Raw genomic sequence first — 22,254 nt, forward strand, 5'->3', positions numbered from 1 at the left:
GGCCGCATGCGGCCCGTCAGGCTGCTTCGTGCGGCCCCCAGGCTCAGGCCCCTGTCACTATCGCGGCCGGTGCAGGGGGCCGCAGCCACTGTCTGCACTTTGTTAGATGAATGTTTTGCCGGCGCTGATCTCTGCGTCAAGGACTCTGCGCTCTCGCGCTGGCAAAACAATCATCTGACAGAAATCTCTGACAGTGGCTGCGGCCCCCTGCACCGGCCGCGATAGTAACAGGGGCCCGAGCCTGGGGGCCGCACGAAGCAGAGATGAGGCAGCCGAGGGAGCGCGGGACAGGTGAGAAGAATGGTGTGTGTGTGTGTGTGAGAAGGACGGCACATTAACCCCTTAGCGATCTATGACGTACTGGGTATGTCATGGCTCCCTGGTACTTAAGGACCCATGACGTACCCAGTACGTCATGGCGAGATCGCAGCCCCGGTGGCTGGCTGTGATCGCTTTGCAATGCAAATACCTTAGATTCGGGGAGGAGGGGACCTCAGGAGGGGTGATGTCTCCTCCCGGACCTACGGAGGCTGTGATTGGCTGAGCGGCGTTCATCAGCCAATCACAGCCACTAATGTTTCAGCCATTGAAAACCGCTGAAACAGTGAAATCCAGCCAAGATCAGTGCAGCTGTAGCTCTGATCATTGGCTGGAGCTGGGTGACCTCAGTTTCACCCGCCCCCAGCTCTGATTGGAGAGACCGGCCTTGTGACCGATCTGTCCAATCACTGTCGATCTGGGGCCGGAGACCGCCCCCCTCAGCGTCACTCCGGCGTCTGTGGATTGTGGAAGCTGAGAGTGATCGGTAAGTTATAGAGCCCCTGCCCCCTTTCAGCCACCGCCGCTGCCACCACTGCCCCCACCCCCCCCATTACTACAGGGCATATGACTATAGGATGGGGACAACAAGGTGGGCACATGATTACAGGATGGGGACAAGGTGGGCACATGACTATAGGATGGGGACAAGGTGGGCACATGATTACAGGATGGGGACAAGGTGGGCACATGATTACAGGATGGGGACAAGGTGGGCACATGATTACAGGATGGGGACAAGGTGGGCACATGACTATAGGATGGGGACAAGGTGGGCACATGATTACAGGATGGGGACAAGGTGGGCACATGATTACAGGATGGGGACAAGGTGGGCACATGATTACAGGATGGGGACAAGGTGGGCACATGATTACAGGATGGGGACAAGGTGGGCACATGATTACAGGATGGGGACAAGGTGGGCACATGACTACAGGATGGGGACAAGGTGGGCACATGATTACAGGATGGGGACAAGGTGGGCACATGACTACAGGATGGGAACAAGGTAGGCACATGACTACAGGATGGGCACATGATTACAGGATGGGGACAAGGTGGGCACATGATTACAGGATGGGGACAAGGTGGGCACATGACTACAGGATGGGGACAAGGTGGGCACATGACTACAGGATGGGGACAAGGTGGGCACATGACTACAGGATGGGGACAAGGTGGGCACATGACTACAGGATGGGGACAAGGTGGGCACATGTCTATAAAATAGGGACAAGGTGGGCACAGTACTAAAGGATGGGGACATTACAAGGATGGGCATAATACTATTGGATGAGGACATTACTACAGGATAGGGACATTACTACAAGGGAACAAGGATGGGAAGCATTACTATAGGATAGGAATAAGGCTGGGGACATTGCTATAGGATGGGCACTTTACTGTAGAATGGGACAACTAAATGATGGGCACAGTACTACAGGATAGGGAGATTGCTACAAGGGGACAAAGATCGGGAACATTACTATATGATGGGGGACAAGGCTGGACACATTACTACAGGATGGACACATTACGATAAGATGGGGACAAGGCTGGGGACATTACTATAGGATGGGGACAAGGATGAGCACATAGGATGGGGACTAGGATGAGCCCATTACTATAGGATGGGGACAAGGATGAGCACATTACTGTAGGATGGGGACAAGGATGAGCCCATTACTATAGGATGGGGACAAGGATGAGCCCATTACTGTAGGATGGGGACAAGGATGAGCACATTACTGTAGGATGGGGACAAGGATGAGCCCATTACTATAGGATGGGGACAAGGATGAGCACATTACTGTAGGATGGGGACAAGGATGAGCCCATTACTGTAGGATGGGGACAAGGATGAGCCCATTACTGTAGGATGGGGACAAGGATGAGCCCATTACTGTAGGATGGGGACAAGGATGAGCCCATTACTGTAGGATGGGGACAAGGATGAGCCCATTACTATAGGATGGGGACAAGGATGAGCACATTACTGTAGGATGGGGACAAGGATGAGCCCATTACTATAGGATGGGGACAAGGATGAGCACATTACTGTAGGATGGGGACTAGGAAGAGCCCATTACTATAGGATGGGGACAAGGATGAGCACATTACTGTAGGATGGGGACAAGGATGAGCCCATTTACTATAGGATGGGGACAAGGATGAGCACATTACTACAAGGGGGCAAGCATGGGCACATTACAAGATGGGGAACATTACTAAAAGATGTTGGCCATAATTTCTATATAGTGCTAATTGTAAGACTATTAGTTACAAGAAAGGGATAAAATGTAAAAAAAAAAAAAAAAAAAAAAAAGCATGACATTTTTTATATATATATATATATATATATATATATATATATATATATATATATATATATATAACAAAGAATGTGCACATTTGTTATAATAAACAGGTCAAAAATGTTCAAAATCAGTGGTCCAAAGGTGTGTAAAAAATATATATATGATACCAATAAAAATGTCACTTTGTCCTGCAAAGAATGCGGCCCCCCAAATTATTTTTTTCCTCTGTGCGGCCCATACACCCAGCCGAGTTTGAGACCCCTGCTCTACTACATGTCACTTTCCAGGTAAGATCCCTGGTTCGGTAATCCATGGTTGGTAAAGAAAAAACCTGTGAAAATACACAGAAAATCATTTTTTTGGTAGAAAATAGGGCTGAGCGGATCTGAACTGTAAGGCCTAAGCCACACGGCATGAAAATCGGTGCATGCTGCCACTGTAGTGCGATCCTGTTTTCTCTCTCGCCCATTCAAGTGTATGGGGCAAGAGAAAAATCGCACTGCACTTGCGGTAAACCGGTGTACCGCGAGTGCAGGGCGAGAATGGCAATAGCAGACTACGGAGGAGAGAGGGAGATAAATCCCTCCCTCCCCTCCTCAGAGCCGGCCCTCCCCTCCGCAACAGAGGCCCGCCCCTCCTCAGTGCCGGTCCGCCCCCCCGCAGCTGAGGTCCGTTCGCATGATCGGACCTCAGTCGCAGGGACACTCGCATGACACTCAGTTCTGCTGTACTGCCAACGTGAGACGAGGGGATCGCAGTTATCCTCGTGTGGCTCCAGCCTAAAAGTCCAGATACGCGCGGTTTCAAAGATTTCCGGGTTCCGGATCCGGAATTCCGTTTGTACGATCCGGAACCGGCACTGGGGAAAATAATTGAAAAATAAAATAAAAACAGAAATAAAACATCGTTTCATACTTACCGAGACTCTGTGTCATGGCAGCACACTGCTTCTGGGTTGCGCGTTCACTTCCTGTACTGTACATCGTATACACACAGCTTTCCGTGTTTTCTCCACCCACCAGCCGTCCTCTCGTCTTTGATTGGTTGCAGGCTGACGCGCCCCCAGCCTGTGACAGTATCTGCTGTGCAGTCATCGCGTCTGTCATTGTCTGCACAGCCAGCGGTCGTGCTCTATGGCCGCTGGTAATGTAGCAGAGCTGAAGCGGCGTGGGACCTCGTGGAGATTAAGCCGGAGCTGCAGGGTGTTGGGGATTAATAAATAGGTGGAGGGTGTGTGTTTTGTACTTTATTCCAAATTAAGGATTTTTCTCTGTGTTTTTTTATTCACTTACAGGGTAGTGTGATGCAGGTATCTCATAGACGCCTGTGCCATTACTAACCTAGGGCTTAGTAGCAGCTGTGCGCTGCTATTAACCCTTTATTACCCCGATTGCCACCACTCCAGGGCAATCGAGAAGAGCCGGTATTGCACTGGGATTGTCACATCTAATAGATGCGGCAATACTTGGCGACTGCGGGCTGGAATACCAGCCCCTAGCCGGCTTTATCATGGCTGGGTATCAAAATTAGGGGGGACCGCACATCTGTTTTTTGTTTGTTTTTTTTTAAATTATTTATTTAAATTAAAAAAAAAAAAACCGCATCATCGACACAGCCACACACACTTCTGACAGGAGCGTGCATGTGTTTCTCTGTACATGCACGCTCATGCTCAGAGAGCGCAGGCTGTGCCGGCTGATGTCAGGTCAGACCTGTACGAGTCTGACATCGCATCACCGGCACAGCTGCACACTTCTGACAGGAGTGTGCATGTGTTCTGAAAGACATGCACGTTCACCATATTGACCTGCAGACACTTGCACTGCTTTCCCCGCCCACCGGCCGTCCTGCCGCCTGTGATTGGTTGCAGTCAGCTGATACGCTGACACTCAGGGTGGGGGCGCATCAAGCTGCAACCAATTACACGCGCCGGTGGGCGGGCAAAATAATGAATATTGAATTGTCGGCTCTGGAAGGGAAAAGCAAGACCTGGAAAGTGTGTCAGCTTGACACAGCCTCGGGTGAGTACACCGCGCACACTCCTTCCCTTCCATATCCCTTCCACAAACGCAAACATTTTTAATCTCCGAATTCTGGTCCCCATAGACTTATATGGGTACTGGAATCCGGAGCGGATCCAGATTTTTTTTTCAATCCGGCAGGGATCCGCTGGTCCCAGATTTTGGCAGATTCGATCAACTCTAGTAGAAACACAACTTGGTCGTGTTTATAGGAGACAGAATGCTGAGTTGCATCTAAAGAACACCATATCTACTGTGAAGCATGGGGGTGGCAACTAACCTTGTGAAGACTTACAGAAAACGTTTGACCTGTGTCATTGACAACAAAGGATATATAACAAAATATTGCGATGAACTTTTGTTATTGACCAAATATTTATTTTCCACCATAATTTGCAAAAAAAATCTTCCCAAATCAGAGCAAGTGATTTTCTGGATTTGTTTTCTCATTTTGTCTCTCATAGTTGTGGTCTACCTATGATGTCAATTACAGGCCTTTCATCTTTTTAAGTGGGAGAACTTGCACAATTGGTGGTTGAGTAAATACTTTTTTCCCCACTGTACATGTTTAAATAGAACCTATCAGCAGTATTGGCACTATAAAGTAAAGCCATGGGCATAATGACACTGTGATGCTGAGTAAACTGATACCTGCAGTGAAGGAATCTGATATGTGGTGGTTGATAGTCTTCCTCTAAAGTTTTCATCTAATGACATCATCTGTGCATTGGGGCAGGACTTCAGGTACCGTCACACTAAGCAACGCTCCAGCGATCCCACCAGCAACCTGACCTGGGAGGATCGCTGGAGCGTCGGTACACGTGTTGCTGGTGAGCTGTCAAACAGGCAGATCTCACCAGCAACCAGTGACCAGCCCGCAGCCAGCAGCGACGCGTGGAAGCGGTGCTGCGCTTGGTAACTAAGGTAAATATCGGGTAACCAACCCGATATTTACCTTGGTTACCATCGCGCACCGCTTAGCGCTGGCTCCCTGCACACCTAGCCACAGTAAACATCGGGTTAATTACCCGATGTGTAGTCTGGCTATGTATGCAGGGAGCCGGCACTGACAGCGTGAGAGCGGTGGACGCTGGTAACGAATGTAAATATCGGGTAACCAAAGTAAGGGCTTCTTGGTTACCCGATATTTACATTGGTTACCAGCGTCCGCAGAAGCCGGCTCCTGCCCACTGCACATTTAGTTGTTGCTCTGTCGCTGTCACACACAGGGATGTGTACTTCACAGCGGGAGAGCAACAACTAAGAAATGGTCCAGGACATTCAGCAACAACCAACGACCTCACAGCAGGGGCCAGGTTGTTGCTGGATGTCACACACCGCAACGTCGCTATTAAGTTGTGCCTCAGCAGCGATGTTGCTTAGTGTGACGGTACCTTTAGGGGTAAGGTCTTCTTTAGCTTGCCCACCTGCCTCCTCTGTTTCTTTTACAGGTCACTGATTATTCGGTGAACTGCTTCCTGTTTGAGATTCCACGCCGCTGTCATTGGGGTGGGCACCGGATGTGCTATGTGGTTCCACAGACGGTCTTCAATAAAAAAGCACCAGAGCCAACACGTGAAGATCGAGATTTTGGGTAATGAAGAAGTCATTGAGCTGAAATCTTGGTCTGATCATGCGCAGCCTCCAGCACCATTTTATTGAAGAGTGGTCGGAGAATTACACTGCACACGCACCGCCTACCCCGATGACGGCAGCAGTCAAGAAAGGAGTTTTTGAAAAGGGGCAGGTGATCAGATTAGTGACCTGTAAAAGAAAGAAAGGTGGTGTGCGGAGAGGACCATAACCCCAAGCCCCACTCTGATACACATATACAGTAGATGAAAAAACTAGAGGAAGATTATTCAACAACCGCAGATCGGATTCCTTCACTGCAGGTATCCATTTAATCAGCCTTTACATGTACGTTTTTCTTTTCTTTAGCAGAATGATTGAAATAAAGCAATGTTTTCATCATTTTGTGGATCGAGCTTGCCAAGTCAATGACCCCCTGGAAAAAAATTCTATAAAATTTAAAAAAAAAAAAAAAACACGTCACCACTTTTGTATTTATTACCCACTCCAGGTTTTGACTTACAAATACTGAGGTAAAAACTCACCAAATATGTAATGTGTGCACGTGGCCTTAAAATGTTGGTAAAATCTATTCTCAAAGTTAAGCTCAATCGCTACCCACATAGCTTGATTGATAGCTTCTCAGATTGGGTTATACCCACATGTATTGACCGCAATGCCTTGTCTAGTGGTGGGTCTCCCGACCAGAACAAACAGCTTTATGTGTCTGACGCTTTAAGGGTCGGGAGACCCACACCCAGCCCGAGCATTGCGCCTCATACACAGACTGTGAAATACTCCCATGTGAACCTGGCCTCCCTGCTGCAGACATCTCACATTGCTCACTACAAGCTGCAGCTGTCAAGCTGAGTGATTAGAGACTGAGTACACTAGGACTCACTATTTAGCTGGACTCTTAAAATGTCATTTTTTTTTATATTCAGATGACTATGACTATGGCTGAGATTGAGATGGATACACCAAGGAATGAACTGAAGGAAGATGAAAGCGCTGAGACAAGGAAGGATCGGGAGAAAAAGAAGCGCTCTCGGGTGAAACAGGTCCTGGCCGACATCGCCAAACAGGTGGACTTCTGGTTTGGTGACGTCAACCTTCACAAAGATCGTTTTTTGAGGGAACAAATCGAAAAATCCAGAGATGGCTGTAAGTTCAGAAGTCATAATAATGTGTGTTTTTTTACTTTCTGTTAAAATGTAATTGACTGGGGGGGATCTGGACTATTGAGTCCTTCTGGAATATCAGGTTAGGTGTTAAAATGTGGAGAATTCACCTTAGCAACGTGCTTTGTTCCACTAGCATAAGATCATTTTAAAACTCATTTTTACTAATTTTTTTTTGGGGGGGGGAGGACTTTTCTCCAAAATATCAATTATTAATTCATCCTATGAATGCTATTGACTTATGGCACACATTCTGGAATTAGAAAAAATAAGTTGCCAGGTACCGTGGCTCAGTGGTTAGCACTGTAGTCTTGCAGCGCTGGGATCTTGGGTTCAAATCCCACCAAAGACCACATCTGCAAGGAGTTTGTATGTTCTCCCTGTTTTTGTGTGGGTTTCACCCCAAAGACATACTTGATAGGGAATTTAGATTGTGAGCTCCAGTGGGGACAGTGTTGCTGATATATGTAAAGCGCTGCAGAATATGTTGGCGTTATATAAAAATATAGATTTATTAGTTCTGAACTGGTGCACGAGTATATGAAACTGGTAATCACAAGATCTGGAAATGTTCTATTTGGGGTGACAAGAAGCTGCGTTTTCAGTTTGGCTGGAGGACATGACCCAGGTATATCACACAGAGGGATAGTACAGCACTGCATTTCCAGCCTGTGTACATAGCCTTCTGGACATGTTCCCTGCTGTTAACCCCTGACCTTTTACTGTGTTATTGTCTACAAACTATTCCTTCTATTTTACCCAAAATTGATGCATTGAGTTATGTAAATGTTATGGAATAGTTAATTATAAAGGGTATTGAGAGCCAACCTGGGATTTCAGTGCAATGGGAGTCATGTTTTCCAGCTCATTGTGGCTGGCCTTTATCCCCTGCCCTCTGCACTATGCAGATACTGGCGGGAGCTCGTTTTCTTTGTGTGCCCAGGTACAGGCACTTGATGGGAAATCCACACATGCAATACAAATGGGTTTGGGCTCTCTTATGTGGGGTCACAGTAGGGGAGGAGGTCTTCATGCTTTGGGTTTTGTCACTTTTGTGTTAGGACAATGAGATTGTGTTGAGCTGATTCATGGCCAAATGTAAACCATAAGGGCCAGAACGTATGAAGCAGCCGTAGCGCTTCTCATGCACTGCAAACGCGTGGGATTATTTCTTTTGTCTTATAAAGGAAGCATATGAAGAATTGTTGTGACATTTATCTATTGCAAGGCTGTTTGAAAAGATTGCATTTAATAGAGCATTTTTATGGAAAAAAAAACCAGGAGTGGCACAGTGATGAAATTCTAGAAGAGACACGTGGAAAATCCTTAATATTATTCGCAAGCGGTGTTTATAATTGTAGGTATAAGAAAGTCATAGGCAGGAGAGGATGTGATCTTTAGGCATTTTACCTGAAGGCATCTCCAGTGTTACAGAAGTGCAGGGTCTGGGGAGGTCTCTTTTGTAAGAAACTCTGAGGTTGTGCTCACGTGAGTATTCAAATAAAATTTATGCCAGTCCAATATAAAAAGTCGACATTTTTATAGGATTAATTACAAACGTAAACAATCGCTTTGAAACCAGCTTAGCGTATTCCACACCTTACAGAACAGTCTACAAAGTACCAATACTACCAACCATTCTATTCCCATTGTTAAAGACGGTGAAGCCCTTTCAAAGATCCTCCAGACTGATGATATTATTATTACCATCATTTTTATTTAATATTATAGTGCCATTTATTCCATGGCTCTTTACATGTGAAAAGGGGTATACATAGTATGGACAAGTGCAATAATCCTAAACAAAACAAGGCACAGACTGGTACAGGAGGAGAGAGGACTCTGCCCGCAAGGTCTCACAGTCTACAAGGGATAGGTGAGGATACAGTAGGTGAGGGTGGAGATGGTCGCACGGTTCTCTATTAGATTGATGGTTGCTACAGATTGTAGGCTTGTCGGAAGGGGTAGGTCTTCAGATTCCTTTTGAAGCTTGTCAAGGTAGGCGAGAGTCTGTTTTGGCAGAGCATTCCAGAGTATGGGGGAGGCACGGGAGAAATCTTGGATGCGATGGTGGGAAGAGGAGATGAGAAGGGAGTAGAGAAGGAGATCTTGTGAGGATCGAAGGTTACGTGCAGGTAAGCACCGGGAGACTAGGTCACAGAAGTAAGAAGGAGACAGGTTGTGAATGGCTTTGTAGGTGATGGTTAGGGTTTTAAACTGCAGTCGTTGGGCAATGGGAAGACGGTGAAGGGATTGGCAGAAAGGAGAAGTCGGATGTAACAAGGGGACAGGTGGATTAGTCGGGCAGCATAGTGTAGAATAGATTGTAGGGGTGCGAGACTGTTAGAAGGGAGGCCACCGAGCAGGAGGTTGCAGTAGTCCAGGCGGGAGATATGAAATATGCTGAAGGCTATGTGCAGACGATTGGTCCTCTATGGAAACAAATTTGCTCCAAATACTCGAGTGTTGGCAGGAAAACAACTTACATAAAATACAAAAGTTTATTAAGGCGTTGTTACTTGCATTGTTTTTTTTCTCATTTATTTTAATGGGTGGAAAACCCTGAAAGAATTGACGTGCTGCAGATTTAAAAAAAAAAACAAAAAACACAAAGTGCTTTAAAGGGAACCAACCTGCACGATTTTCACATATGAAGTACAGTCAGCGCCATACTGACACTAGATTACCGATTCAAATCATACCTTCAGTTTGGAGATTCGATGATTGATTGCAGAAAAATCCTTTATCAAACCTTCAGAAATGATGTCATTGATGCAGTGGTTTGAGCATCCAGACGGGACTGTGTGGGCCGGGTCCTCTAGAACTATTCCTCCTCCTGCCTTGCCTTCGTTTTCTGCATTTGAATTTCGCGCTGCTAACGCTATTGCCTTGCTAGTGTGACGTTGTCTTCAATAAACTGGCACCAGAATCGGCGCCTACATGTACCGCCATCTCCGGCACCATTTTACTGAGCACACTGTGGAGATGATTATGAGCGTCGGTGGTGCATGCACTGATGAAAAAAAAAATTCAATCTGTGCATGCGCCGCTTCCACTCCTTTTTCTCCACCATGTGTTCAATAATATGGCCCCAGGGATCCATGCGCCAATTCCGGAGCCATTTTATTCTAGACAACGTCACACTAGCAATGCACATGAAATGTAAAGACAGAAAAGAGACCAGGCAGGAGGAGGAATCGTTCTAGAGGACCCGGCCCACAAAGTCCTGCCCCGATGCTCAAGCCACTGCACCAATGACATCATTTCTGAAGGTTTGATAAAGGATTTTTCTGCAATTGATCGTCAGATCTCTAAACTGAAGGTCTGATTTGAATCCACATTTTGGCGCTAGTATGGCACTGCCCGTACTTTCCATGTAAAAACCTCCGGTTGGTTCTCTTTAATGGTTCAAATCCACAAGAAAAAAATAACCAGCACATGCAGGAGATTTTAGAAATCCCATTCACCTTGCTGGAACTGTAAAGTGCAGCACTTTTTACCCTTGGAAAATATGCAGTGTGTGAACATGCCCTAAAATGAGGACTATACCTGGGCAACCAACACTCACAAAGCCTTTTTTTTTTTTTTTGAGATAAATAAAAAACAAACAATTGATTGTAGTGTGAAGGCACCTATCTCTCTAGTGCACCAAGGTGTAATGTCCATACATATGTATATGAAAAGACTAAAACCGTGTCTGACAGTCACCATGAAAAAGGGGAGAGGAGAGGTGGATTTATCGGGCAGTGGTGTTGGTGTTATTCTCATCTCCAAGATCCTATCCCAATATGTGGTAGGTGTGATGATATTAGCAAATACCTCTAATTAAAATGTAGTATCGTTCTCTTGATATAGCCATGTCTCTTACCTCATGTGCAGGGCATTGCAGCTTTGGTATCCACAGTTACGACCACTCGTATAATGACAGTTGAGTTGCTCTTGGACATGAGGAAGGGGGGGCGCCAGGCCTCCCTCTCTCGTTAGGGGGTCCCTGAGTATATGTAGATGCCTGGAAAGGATGCATGACACTTGTTTGCGCCTCAGAGGGTCTGTCTATTTTCTCTTCCCCAAGTGCAGAAGTTAAAGGAAACGTGCAACCTCAGGGTTTTCTTAACCAAACTTTCTTTGCGTGCATTAAACACCTTCATAACAGACATGGCATTCGGCATCCTCACTTCCTAGCTGGGGTACTATTTTCAACGTAAGGCTCCCACTGTGGGTACAGCAGCAGCCTACTTGATCTGACATAAGTCCTCGGTACTCCTCCTCCAACTTTTGTTTACATTTTATCCCCTGACTAATTGGCAAGCCCGCAGGGATGAGCCATGGTCTCTGGACCTACAGAGGTGGCCTCACGATTCAGGACCGGCCCTCGCAACTAGGCCTACGTGCTCTCCCACTCTTACCTGAAGCTTCGCTAACTCCCGAACCTAAAAATGACTACTCTGTATGTCTTTACTCCTCCTCTAAGTACACTAACCCTTTCTTATCTAAAACCGTATCTAAAATTCTCTTCTGTGCATCTACATTTACCTGGGTCAACCACTAGATGGCAACATTTCTATCTTAATACTACTGACTAGTACATATAATTTATAAATTCACATGGCTTTATCACACAAACATAAAATACAAGACAATACCATTATCTACATTACAAGTGGCTCAGCTACCTCTTACAGCTGTAACCATGGTTACCTAAACTGCAATGCCCTGCACATGAGGTAAGAGACATGGTTCTATCAGCAGAACTATACTACATTTCTAACTGGAGGTATTTGCTAATATTATTATTATTATTATTATTATTATTATTATTCCTACTACAAGACAGTGCTATAAGATCTTGGGAATACCCCTTTAAAGATGGGCTGTTGCAGTGTGAGATTGTTAGTTGCAAGGTGCTCAGGATGATATTGTAATAGTCGAAGCAGATGATGATGAGTGTATGCACTAACAGTTTAGGCGATTTGGGTTTGAAATAAGGAAAAAAATATTTTTGAGTTGGTAAGAGTTTGGACAAGTGGTTTCCTGGGCTATAAAATAAAATTTTACATAAATATTTTAACAGATAGCGTGCTTCATGTGTAGTACTTTCAGTTTAGTGGTGTTCAATGTGAGGATGTTATGGCTCACCTGATATTGTTAAAGGGAATAAGTCAGTAGGTTTTTCTTTGTCGCTCCATTGGGAGACCCAGACAATTGGGTGTATAGCTTCTGCCTCCGGAGGCCACACAAAGTATTACACTTTTAAAAAAGTGTAACCCCTCCCCTCTGCCTATACACCCTCCCGTGGATCACGGGCTCCTCAGTTCATCTAAATCAGGATATCTCCTTGCCTTCCTTTTGCCCTAATCCAATTCACCAGTGTGAAAAGGATTTGCACTCTTTGGATCTAGTGAGAGCACTCCGGTTCTACGTGTCTCGCACGGCGCCCCTGCGCCGTTCAGACGCGCTCTTTGTCCTTGTCGCAGGCCAGCGTAAGGGCTCTCAGGCCTCCAAGTCAACCTTGGCTCGGTGGATCAAGGAACCGATTCTCGAGGCCTACCGTTCTTCTGGGCTTCCACTTCCTTCAGGGTTGAAAGCCCATTCTACCAGAGCCGTAGGTGCGTCCTGGGCTTTGCGGCACCGGGCGACGGCTCAGCAGGTGTGTCAGGCAGCTACGTGGTCTAGTCTGCACACTTTCACGAAGCACTATCAAGTGCATGCCTATGCTTCGGCAGACGCCAGTCTAGGTAGGCGAGTCCTTCAGGCGGCGGTTGCCCACCTGTAAGAGGGGGCCGTTTTCGGCTCCTTTTATTGAGGTATTCTTTTACCCACCCAGGGACTGCTCTTGGACGTCCCAATTGTCTGGGTCTCCCAGTGGAGCGACAAAGAAGAAGGGAATTTTGTTTACTTACCGTAAATTCCTTTTCTTCTAGCTCCTATTGGGAGACCCAGCACCCGCCCCTGAAAAGGTTGTTCTTTTGTGTACACATGTTGTTGATGTTGATTTGTTCTTATGGTTCATGGTCTTCAGTTCTCCGAACATCCTTCAGATTGAATTTACCCTAGACCAATTCATAAGTTTTCTCCTTCCTGCTTTTGCACCAAAACTGAGGAGCCCGTGATGCACGGGAGGGTGTATAGGCAGAGGGGAGGGGTTACACTTTTTTAAAAGTGTAATACTTTGTGTGGCCTCTGGAGGCAGAAGCTATACACCCAATTGTCTGGGTCTCCCAATGGAGCGACAAAGAAAAACCTACTGACTTATTCCCTTTAACAATATCAGGTGAGCCATAACATCCTCACATTGAACACCACTAAACTGAAAGTACTACACATGAAGCACGTTATCTGTTAAAGCGTTAGCTGTTGAAGCTATACACCCAATTGTCTGGGTCTCCCAATAGGAGCTAGAAGAAAAGGAATTTACGGTAAGTAAACAAAATTCCCTTTTTTGCTATGTAATGTAGAAGCAACATAATGTAAGTGCAAACTCCCTGATTCAAAGGATGTCACTGACTGGGCTGTGTTTTGTTTCAATGCAATTAGTATTTTATCAGCAGGAGATTATTATTACAGGACAACTTTTGCAGGGAAGTTCAACCCCACCCCAGCACTGATTATCAGCTCTCTGTCACTATAAAATATACATAGAGCTGTGGTGTAGGCAAGATTATACACAGCTAAGCCCCTGAGCTCTGCTAGATCTGCAGAGAAAACTGCTGCACCCAGTATACTAAGTGATACACCTCTGAACTCAGCGTCTCTGTCCTTCCCTCATGCTGCTGTCAGATTAAATAGCTAAACCCTGCTGACTGATTCCCTTTAACACTAGAAGTCCCAGAGAGGGGTCATTTAACATTTCTACCTTTGGAACCCAGAGACGGGTCGAATGACCGGAAGGATTTTAGCTAACATCCTATAATCACCGTCTTTTGTTCTGTAATTAAGGCCATTACTGTCGCACCACAGGAGGTTGTTGTTTTCCATTGAGTTTAGCCATTTAGTTTCTAGTCACTTCTATTCAGTTTGGAGTAAGGGTCATTTGACCCTCTTTCGGGACTTCAGGGGGAGCTCGAAATTTCTGGGACTTCTACTGTTAATAGGCTGTGTCCTATTGAACTCCTGACCGTGGCATTTCTTGAGTGGGAATTTCTCCCAAAGTAAAACCATAGAACATTTTTTTTTCGGACTATAAGACGTACCGGACCATAAGGCGCACCCTGGTTTTAGAGACGGAAAATAGGAGAATTAAATGTTAAGCAAAAAATGTGGTCATGACACACTGTTATGGGGCAAGGATCTGCTGCTGACACTCTTATGGGGGTAATGTCCCCAAATTCTCTTCTAAGGTACCCCATCCTGGTAATGATCCTCCTGCCTTATATATGATCCTCCTGCCTTGTATATACAGTATATGTCCCTCATCCTGGTATAGTCCCCATCCTGCTATATACCTCCCTCCAGAAACTGCTTGGAAGCCCTACAGGTCAACTAAGTAAAAACAAAAAGCCAGCACTAAATGTGCACTTCAGCACTAAAAATTCCAAACTGTACTTATTATAAAAATTTTGAGATTTTTGGCAAAAAATTGCAATTTCTTGAGCTACCACGTCACGGCAAATCTCATTTGGGGCAGTCCTACACTAAAATATTTTTATAAAATGTGCCATACGGCCTCACATATAAATAGTAGAACTGCTCTTAAATCTCAAAATTTTTATAATAAGTACAGTTTGGAATGTTTAGTGCTGAAGTGCACATTTGGTGCTGCTTTTTTGTTTTTTCTTCATTGAATTGGTCGGTGGCTGACCCCCACCTTGCTGTGCACCCCAATTTGGGATGTATTCCACCTGTCTAGATTTTGGCGGTTGGTGACTGTACACATTCAGTCATCAGGCCTTGTCCACAGGCTATTTACTTCATGCAGCATTTGCTTGGACCTGTCCCGCCCACAGCCATGACTCAGTCATGGGTACGGGATTGAAATAGACCAGGTGAGTGCTGCTAAGAGCAGTTCTACTATTCATATGTGAGGCCGTCTGGCACATTTTATAAAAATATTTTAGTGTAGGACTGCCCCAAATGAGATTTGCCGTGACGTGGCGGGGTAGCTCAAGAAATTGCAATTTTTTGCCAAAAATCTCAAAATTTTTATAATAAGTATAGTTTGGAATTTTCAGTGCTGAAGTGCACATTTAGTGCTGGCTTTGTGTTTTTTCTTCATTGAATAGGTCAACTAAGTGTTAGCAAAAAAATGTAAGTGGTAAACGGGCTTGTACCTGTGCACCTGCATCTTCTTTTTGGTGATCCATGAGGTTAGATGCCTTCTGATCATACAGACCTTGTAACCCCACACAACTCCTTTACATATGTTATCCCAATCAAGAAGGGTTTGTTCTGCCTCTCCCCCAGAAATGTTTCCATTCTTGTCTATGTGGAGTGACCGGTATTGAATGTCCATTTATGTGAGGCTCTCCTACAATACCAGACACAACTTTTGTACAGAACGGGATGATGTCCTACATCCAGGCAATATCTATATATATAATTGCCTTATTCTGTCTGTCTGTCTGTCTGTCTATCTGTCTGTCTGTCATGCTCCGAAATTGTGTCCTTACGGTGACACAAAGCTGATTGGCCCCTGGGCTCGCCATGGCCCCGCCCCCCCACACGGATTGGCCTCTCGCCCCGGCTCTCTGCAGGCCCCGCCCCCCTCACGCAATGCACGCTCGCTCTGGCCCAACTGACAGGGAGCCGCGACTTCCAGGTGAGTACACACACACACATCAGATCACACTCACTCTCACACTCACTCTCACACATCACATCCACACACTCACAACATCCTGGGATATCGCTTGCTTCTACACCGGCTCCGTCACGATCCCAGCAGCGCCACACATAACCTTGCGATGCTGGCATCTTGACGGAGGCCGTGAAAGCTGGTAACCATTATACACATCGGGTAACTAAGGTCCCTTAGTTACCCGATGTGTATCTTAGTTACCAGTGTACACCGGCTCACACTCACTCTCATACACACCTCACACATACATCACATCGCATCCACACATCAAGGTCCTGCAGCGGCGGAAAATACAGACACATAACAGCACACACACACACACACACACACATACACACACACACACACATACACACACACAAATCAGATCACACTCACATCGCATCCACATACTCACAACATCCTGGGATATCGCTTGCTTCTCGGCGGCGATACTGTGCTGTTGTGAGCTTCCAGGACCTGCGGGAGGATCACATGGCCAGAAGCATGTGATATCCCCGGATGTTGTGAGTATAAGCGCGTATGTGCGATATCGTCAGTGTCTGTGTGTGTGAGTGGATGCGATCGGGTGTGTGTGAGTGGATGCGATCGGGTGTGTGTGAGTGGATGCGATCGGGTGTGTGTGAGTGGATGCGATCGGGTGTGTGAGTGTCGGCAGAGGAGCACGGCGTGCTGGAGGAGGCTGGGAGCAGAGAGGCTGATCATGGGGAAGGCTGGGAGGAGAGAGGCTGATGCTGGGGGAGGCTGGGAGGGGGAGGCTGGGACGAGGGAGGCTGATGCTGGTGGAGGCTGATGCTTGGGGAGGCTGATGCTGGGGGAGGCTGGAATGAGAGAGGCTAATGCTGGTGGAGGCTGATGCTTGGGGAGGCTGATGCTGGGGGAGACTGGGAGGGGAAGGCTGATGCTGAGGGAGGCTGGGAGGAAGGAGGCTGGGAGGAGAGAGGCTGATCCTGGGGAAGGCTGGGAACGGGAGGCTGATGCTGAGGGAGGCTGGAAGGAGAGAGGCTGATGCTGGGGGAGGCTGGAAGGAGAGAGGCTGATGCTGGTGGAGGCTGATGCTTGGGGAGGCTGATGCTGGGGGAGACTGGGAGCGGAAGGCTGATGCTGAGGGAGGCTGGGAGGAAGGAAGCTGGGAGGAGAGAGGCTGATCCTGGGGAAGGCTGGGAAGGGGAGGCTGATGCTGGGGGAGGCTGGAAGGAGAGAGGCTGATGCTGGTGGAGGCTGATGCATGGGGAGGCTGATGCTGGGGGAGACTGGGAGCGGAAGGCTGATGCTGAGGGAGGCTGGGAGGGGGAGGCTGGGAGGAAGGAGGCTGGGAGGAGAGAGGCTGATCCTGGGGAAGGCTGGGAAGGGGAGGCTGATGCTAAGGGAAGCTGGAAGGAGAGAGGCTGATGCTGGGGGAGGCTGGAAAGAGAGAGGCTGAGGCTGGGAGGAGAGAGGCTGATGCTGGGGAAGGCTGATGCTGAGGGAGGCTGGGAGGGGAAAGCTGATGCTGGGGAAGGCTGGGAGGACGGAGGCTGGGAGGAGAGAGGCTGATCCTGGGGAAGGCTGGGAGAGGGAGGCTGATGCTGGCGGAGGCTGATGCTGGGGGAGGCTGGAAGGAGAGAGGCTGATGCTGGTGGAGGCTGATGCTTGGGGAGGCTGGGAGAGGGAGGCTGATGCTGAGGGAGGCTGGGAGGAGGGAGGCTGGGAGAGGTAGGCTGAGAGAAGAGAGGCTGATGCGCACACACACACACACACACACACACACACACACACACACGCGCGCGCGCACTGCACACCACACACACACACACACACACACACACACACACTGGGAACCACAAACAACTGCCCTACACAGACACCCACACACACAGACAACGCTGCACACACACAACACCCAACACACAAACACCGCGGCACACACAAATATACGCACATACCGCACAACACACACATTGCACAAAACATACCTCCCCCCAAAACACACCACACACACACAAACCGCGCAACACACACACACAACGCTACAGACACACAGCGCTCCACAAACAACGCAACACACGCAACACACATACAACACCGCTCTCACCCCCCGTCACACCCAGACAACACCCAGAACATGTACAGCGCCTACACAAACACTTGGTAACTACACACAACAACATCTCTCTATATATATATATATAACAAAAATCATACATGAACTACACAATACGTAAATTCTAGAATACCCGATGCGTAGAATCGGGCCACCTTCTAGTCTTTAATATTTCCCTTGGGATCTTTGTGGGACATTGGTATGTGAAGTGTTGTAGACACACCATCTTACTGTTTATAGTAGCATCAGCACAATACAGATTATCTTTCATATGATTGCATCTGATAACTGCAGTTTTTAGAGGATATTTCCAATGTGTTTTATTCTAGATATTGACCTATCACTTTTGGCATCTTTTAATAAAATGAAAAAATTGACTACAGACCCCAAGCTTATTGCCAGAGCTCTGAAGAATTCTTCTGTAGTAGAGGTCAGTACTTATTTATCACCAGGTCGCCTTTATATGTCATTCTTTACCTCTTATTCATTTTTTTTTAACTTTTTTTATTCTAAGATAAATTTGGATAGTACAAAAATCCGAAGACGGCTTCCCCTTGGTGAGAAACCTCAAGATGTTGATGCACGTACTGTATATGCGGTAAGTGTATAGCAAGACTGAGTATATTGTATATGGAGTAAGTGTATTACAGGAATTAGCCACTTCCAGACCCATCTCATGGCCGCTTAACTTCCTAAGAACAAAAGGATAAGCTAGTTAAAATCCGTTTCCAGTGTTAGTTTTAGCGCCCTAATCATATTAGGTGGGGTATGGATACTGCCTATATTCATCTCATTTGTATGTCCAGCCCATAAAATAACCCAGCAATTTTCAAAGTGGCACTTACAAGTTTTATAACAAAGATCTTACAAGTGCTGCGCTGTTTGCCTAGGAGTCCTGCTACCACTGATAGACTGCAGAACTGGTCAGTAGCCTAGTCATCAAGCACTATACAATACAATTAGATAAGAAGATTTTGGGTATTACTGTAAAATCTTTCGAGGAGCCTTCATTGGGGGACTCGGGGAAACCATGTGTATATGCTGCTGACACTATGCAAAAGAAGATAGCTCCTCCCCAGTAGTATATACCCACCTACTGGCACAGAGGTAATCAGTTAGTGAAAAAGCAGTATATGAAGCAACAGTAAGTCACGAACAGCTTGACGTAATGTAATAAAACAGTACAATTCATAACAGCTGAACACAAGGGCAGGTGCTATGCCCTCCAATGAAGGCTCCAAGAAAGATCTTACTATGAGCATCCAAAAGATTTTCCCTTTTGCTTCATGGGCACCATGGGCCATCCTAAAGAAATTGCAAGGGCTGGACACAGGAAAGTACTCTCAAGTTTGAGCTCGAACCACTGCTCCTTGCTGGATCCTTCTACTGATGTTCGCATCCGAGGAGGTGTAGGTGTGAACCCTCAGCTTTATGTGAAAGTATGAATGGAAGACCAGGTAGCAGCCTTGCATAACTGCAAGAAATGAGCCTTTTAACGGACAGCCCAGGAAAGTCCCATTGCATGAGTGGAGTGAGCCGTGACCCTGAGTGAGTGGACGTGCTCTATCTTTAATCCGATATGCTTTCAGGATGACAGACCAGATCCAGCAATCAGTGGTGGTTATGGAGGCAGTCCGTATTGCAGGAAGGTCAGCAGGGAAGGCAAGGAGAAGACTATAAGAGCAGTCTGATTGGTTTCACACCAGTGGAAGGCGGTCTTCCATGTGCGATGATAATATGTGAGAGGAAGAAGGCTTCCTCGATTTGACCTCAAAACTGCAGCTTCAACGGCCGTACCGTTAAATTGAGTTACTGAGACTTCTGGTGGACGAGGGGACCCTTTGAAGGAGATATGAAAGATCTGGATGTCTCCATAGTTCAATCGTTAGGAGGTGGACAAGCTCGGCGTGCCAAGGTCTTCTGGGCCAATCCGGGGCTACGAGTATAACAGGAATTCCTTTCACTTTGATCTTGTTGACCAGTCTGGGGATCAGCGGTGCAAGAGGAAACAGATATGGAAGAGAGAAAGGACCAGAAAATTGCCAGAACATCAGAGTCAATCGCTAGACATTTGCGAAATCTGGTCATGAACTGGGGGACCTTGTGGTTCAGTCTATACGCCAACAGGTTGACATCGTGCATCCCCCATTTTTGGCAGCTCTGGTCAAAGACTCTCTGATTCAGAGGCCATTCACCCTTGGCTAGGCCTTTTCAGCTGAGAAAGTTGGCAGCCCAGTTTTCCACTCCGGGAATGTGTAGTGTTGAAATTGCTGGTACATTCCGTTCAGCCCACAGAAGGATCCGGGAGACTTCTGACATAATTGCTAGGCTTTGAGGTCCTCCTTGGTGGCTCCTATGTCACGGCTGTGACGAACGATTGGGTGAGGATTGAACGGTCAAAGAAAAGATGCTGACAGTGAAGGAGAGTCAGAAGGATTGCTCTGTGTTCAACAATATTGATGGAAAGAGCTGATTCCTTAGTGTTCCATCGTCCCCACACTGTAAGATTCTTGAAGACTGCTCCCTGCCCAAACTGGCGTCCATCATTACGATCTTGCAGTTAATTGGTATAAACGTACGTCCGTGAAGAACGAGATGAGAATATCACCACCACTCCAGAGACTTCTTGATCTGGAAAGGAAGAGTTATTGACCAGTCCAGGGAGTGAGTAGACTTGTCTCATCTTGATAGTAGTAAGAGCTGAAGGAGGCGAGTGTGGAACTGAGCGAATGTAATTGCTTCCATTGCAGCTATAATCTTGTCCAGAAATACTCATGCAGAATTTGAGAGAGTATGGATGTCTACGAGAACAAATCTCTTAGGAGGGCAGAGAGCTTGTCTTCGGGCATGAAGACTCTTACGTATGCAATGTCAAACAGAATTCCCAAGAAAACAATGCGTTGGGCTGGGATCAGGGATGACTTCAACGACGAAACAGTGAAGACTCATCAGGGGACATCGGTGTATAAGAGGGGCAGAGATTCTGTGTCCCATCTCCCAAACAAAATAAACTACAGATGTGATGTCCCTTAATGACGAAAGGCGTTGAAACGTAATTAGGGAGAGTATAGGGGTTCTATGACAGGGTAGCTGTGGTCTGCTCTTGTCAGGACGGAAGCTTGGGGTGACAGGCTATGATGAACTCCAGAGGGGCTTTTGGTTACCTCTTGGCCTATGATTGTAAGTTTTTTATAACTTTGATATATTAAAGGTTATATTTTAGCCCCTTATTTGCTTTTTTTTCATCCATTTTCTGATATGTGGCATATTGTTTCTTTTGCTGCAATTTAATACCACATGTACTATGCAGAAAACGTCAGGTTTCGGCCATTCACACCTTGTCTTCATATATCTGTATACAGTGCTGGCCAAAAGTATTGGCACCCCTGCAATTCTGTCAGATAATACGCAGTTTCTTCTTGAAAATGATTGCAATCATAAATTCTTTGGTATTACTGTATTATCTTCATTTAATTTGTCTTCAATGAAAAAAAAAAAATTGTCATAAAGCCAAATTGGATATAATTCCACACCAAACATAAAAAAGGGGGTGGACAAAAGTATTGGCACTGTTAGAGAAGCATCACATGATTTTTCAAATTTGTGTAATTAACAGCACCTGTACCTTACCTGTGGCACCTAACAGGTGTTGGCAATAACTAATCACACTTGCAGCCAGTTGCATGGATTAAAGTTGACTCAACCTCTGTCCTGTGTCCTTGTGTGTACCATATTGAGCATGGAGAAAAGAAAGAAAACCAAAGAACTGTCTGAGGACTTGAGAATCCAAATTGTGAGGAAGCATGAGCAATCTCAAGAATACAAGTCCATCTCCGAAGACCTGAAAGTTCCTGTGTCTACGGTGCGCAGTGTCATCAAGAAGCTTAAAGCCCATGGCACTGTGGCTAACCTCCCTAGATGTGGAAGGAAAAGAAAAATTGACGAGAGATTTCAACGCAAGATT

At 46.4% G+C, this 22,254-nt stretch overlaps 1 protein-coding gene across 1 annotated transcript; it reads left to right on the plus strand.

Moving 5' to 3' along the window:
• Nucleotides 1–6,181: 6,181 nt before the first annotated feature.
• On the plus strand, nt 6,182–19,643 carry LOC142296634 (la-related protein 7-like). Its single transcript, XM_075340528.1, has 5 exons — nt 6,182–6,555; nt 7,177–7,396; nt 18,620–18,720; nt 18,805–18,888; nt 19,488–19,643. The coding sequence occupies exons 1-5, from the start codon at nt 6,499–6,501 to the stop codon at nt 19,641–19,643; spliced, it is 618 nt and encodes a 205-aa protein (XP_075196643.1). The 5' UTR covers nt 6,182–6,498.
• The last annotated feature ends 2,611 nt before the right edge of the window (nt 19,644–22,254 follow it).

Source organism: Anomaloglossus baeobatrachus, chromosome 1 (genome assembly GCF_048569485.1).
Source record: "Anomaloglossus baeobatrachus isolate aAnoBae1 chromosome 1, aAnoBae1.hap1, whole genome shotgun sequence".
Taxonomy (NCBI): domain Eukaryota; kingdom Metazoa; phylum Chordata; class Amphibia; order Anura; family Aromobatidae; genus Anomaloglossus; species Anomaloglossus baeobatrachus.

Coding starts and splice junctions, on each gene's coding strand:
- LOC142296634 (XM_075340528.1), top strand. CDS start 6,499: ATGAAAAAACTAGAGGAAGATTATTCAACAACCGCAGATCGGATTCCT. Junction 7,397..18,619: donor CGAAAAATCCAGAGATGGCT/GTAAGTTCAGAA, acceptor GTTTTATTCTAG/ATATTGACCTATCACTTTTG. Junction 18,889..19,487: donor ATGCACGTACTGTATATGCG/GTAAGTGTATAG, acceptor AATTCATAACAG/CTGAACACAAGGGCAGGTGC.